General features: G+C 51.7%; 2 protein-coding genes across 2 annotated transcripts in view; both read right to left on the bottom strand.

Moving 5' to 3' along the window:
• Positions 1-1,881, bottom strand: part of HOXB9 (homeobox B9) — a 25,470-nt gene that overhangs the window by 6,464 nt on the left and 17,125 nt on the right. The gene's annotated exons all lie outside the window — the stretch shown is intronic.
• Positions 7-1,881, bottom strand: part of HOXB8 (homeobox B8) — a 2,351-nt gene continuing 476 nt past the window's right edge. Inside the window, 2 exon segments of the mRNA XM_031064999.1 lie at positions 7-1,034; positions 1,728-1,881. The exon segment at positions 1,728-1,881 is cut by the window's right edge and continues 120 nt beyond it. Coding sequence (XP_030920859.1) covers positions 730-1,034; positions 1,728-1,881 — 459 coding nt within the window. The 3' untranslated portion in view covers positions 7-729.

Consider the following 1,881-nt stretch of genomic DNA (forward strand, 5'->3'; position numbering starts at 1 on the left):
GAGGCAAAGAGGAGGGGAAAAGTGAAGAGAGAGAAAGAGAGAGAGAGATAACTATAGCATAAATAGGCAGTTTCATGTTGTTGGGATGTTTGTCTCAATAGCTACCTCCAGTACATACAGATAAACCACAACAAAAACCAGGGCCGGGAAATGAACTAAAACCCGAATTTAAAACAACAAAAAAAGATAATAAAAACCAAAAAAGTGCACGAATGTAATATCACATAACTCCTCTAGCGCTGAAAGCTATGTTAACCAACCCACCCCCCACGCCCCCGGAAAGAAGAGGAGAGACAGAGAGAGAAGGACAGAGAGAGAGAGAGAGTGAGAGAGAGAATTTCACAGTCATGTTTTACAGAAGCTATTGCGTTACACTACCGCTAGTTAATAACTGGCAAAAGGCAGCGGAGAGCTCGCCGCGCCTCCCGCCTCCTGCTCATTGTACCGAGCATCGTCGGCAAAGTGGTGCTCGCAGCTATATTGTTTTACAGCAATAAAAGGGGTTGGGGTTTTTTTTTTGAGGGTTTTCTCTTTTTTTTTGTGGTTTTTTTTTTTTTTTGCCTTTTCTCTTTTCTACGCTTTGTTTTTCTGGTTTGTTGTTTTGTGTGTGTGTGTGTGTGTGTGTCCCCCCCTGCCCCCCAGCCCTCCCTTACACCAAGTGCCATTAACGGGGGGCTCGGGGGCTCCTCCACCCCAGCAGCTCTTGCCTTTCAGTCCTCAAAAATCCCTTTATTTCTTGTCCGCCTTCTGTGCTTCCCCTTCCTCGTCCACCTCCTGGGCCCTTTCCATTTTCTGTTTTTCCAGTTCCTCCTGCTCGCATTTGCTGCTGGGAAACTTGTCTTTGTTGTTCTCCTTTTTCCATTTCATCCTCCTGTTCTGGAACCAGATTTTGACCTGCCTCTCTGTCAATCCCAGGGCGTGCGAGACCTCGATCCTCCGTTTGCGGGTCAGGTAGGGATTAAATAGAAATTCCTTCTCCAGTTCCAGCGTCTGGTAGCGGCTGTAGGTTTGCCTCCCCCTCCTGCGTCCGGCGGCTGCTGGGGGATGGCAAAGGTTGGGGTGGGAGAAGGAGGGGGAGAGGAGAGAAGGAGCTTGAGAAAAACATAAACCAGGCTCGGGCAGAGGCAGCGAGCACCGCGAACCCCCGCGGGAAGGGCAGCGGAGGGAATTCCGAGTTCCAGCGGGGAGATGGTGCTGAGGGAAGGGAAGGGAAGGGGAAAAAAGGGGACGGAGAGGAGGGGAAGGAGGTGGAGGTGGTGGGGTCACGCTCAGCCCACCCCAGCAGCCCGGCTGGAGCTGCGCTTTGCACGCTGATTATCACCCCCAGCCCCCCCCCCCAAAAAAAAAAAACCCAAAAATTAAAATAAATAAAGATCTGCAGCCCGGAGAGAGGCGGCAGCGCGGCCGAGAGCCCGGAGCGAGCGGCGAACAAAAATGAAGGGGCTTTTGAAGGCTATAAAAGTGCCATAAACTTTAAGGACGCTTCCTTCCACAGAAAGCCCGGCTCGCTCAGCCCCCCAGAAGAAAAGGTCTCCTTCAGGGTAATTAAACTATAAAGCAATTTACAAGTGCAAAAGTTTACCCCCATAAAGCAGTAAAACACAAACTCAAAGGGAAAGGCAGCGAAAGAAAGGACAGAGAGAAAAGCAAAATCCAACAACAATAAAAAAATAAAATTAAGAAAAACAAAAAAACCCCGAGGGGCCGGAGGGGAGCTGGGGGCTCACCTTGCGGTCGCATCCAGGGGAAGAGCTGGGTGGGAGAAGGGCTCTGCTCGGAGCTCTCCGCCTCCTCGGCGAGGCCGCCGGCGAGTTTGCAGTCCGCGTACTGCACCAGCTCGGGCTCCTGCGCCCCGAACAGGCTCTTCCGCTGCCGCGGGTC

This window comes from Geospiza fortis, unplaced genomic scaffold, assembly GCF_000277835.1.
Source record: "Geospiza fortis unplaced genomic scaffold, GeoFor_1.0 scaffold1181, whole genome shotgun sequence".
NCBI classification, from domain to species: Eukaryota; Metazoa; Chordata; class Aves; order Passeriformes; family Thraupidae; genus Geospiza; species Geospiza fortis.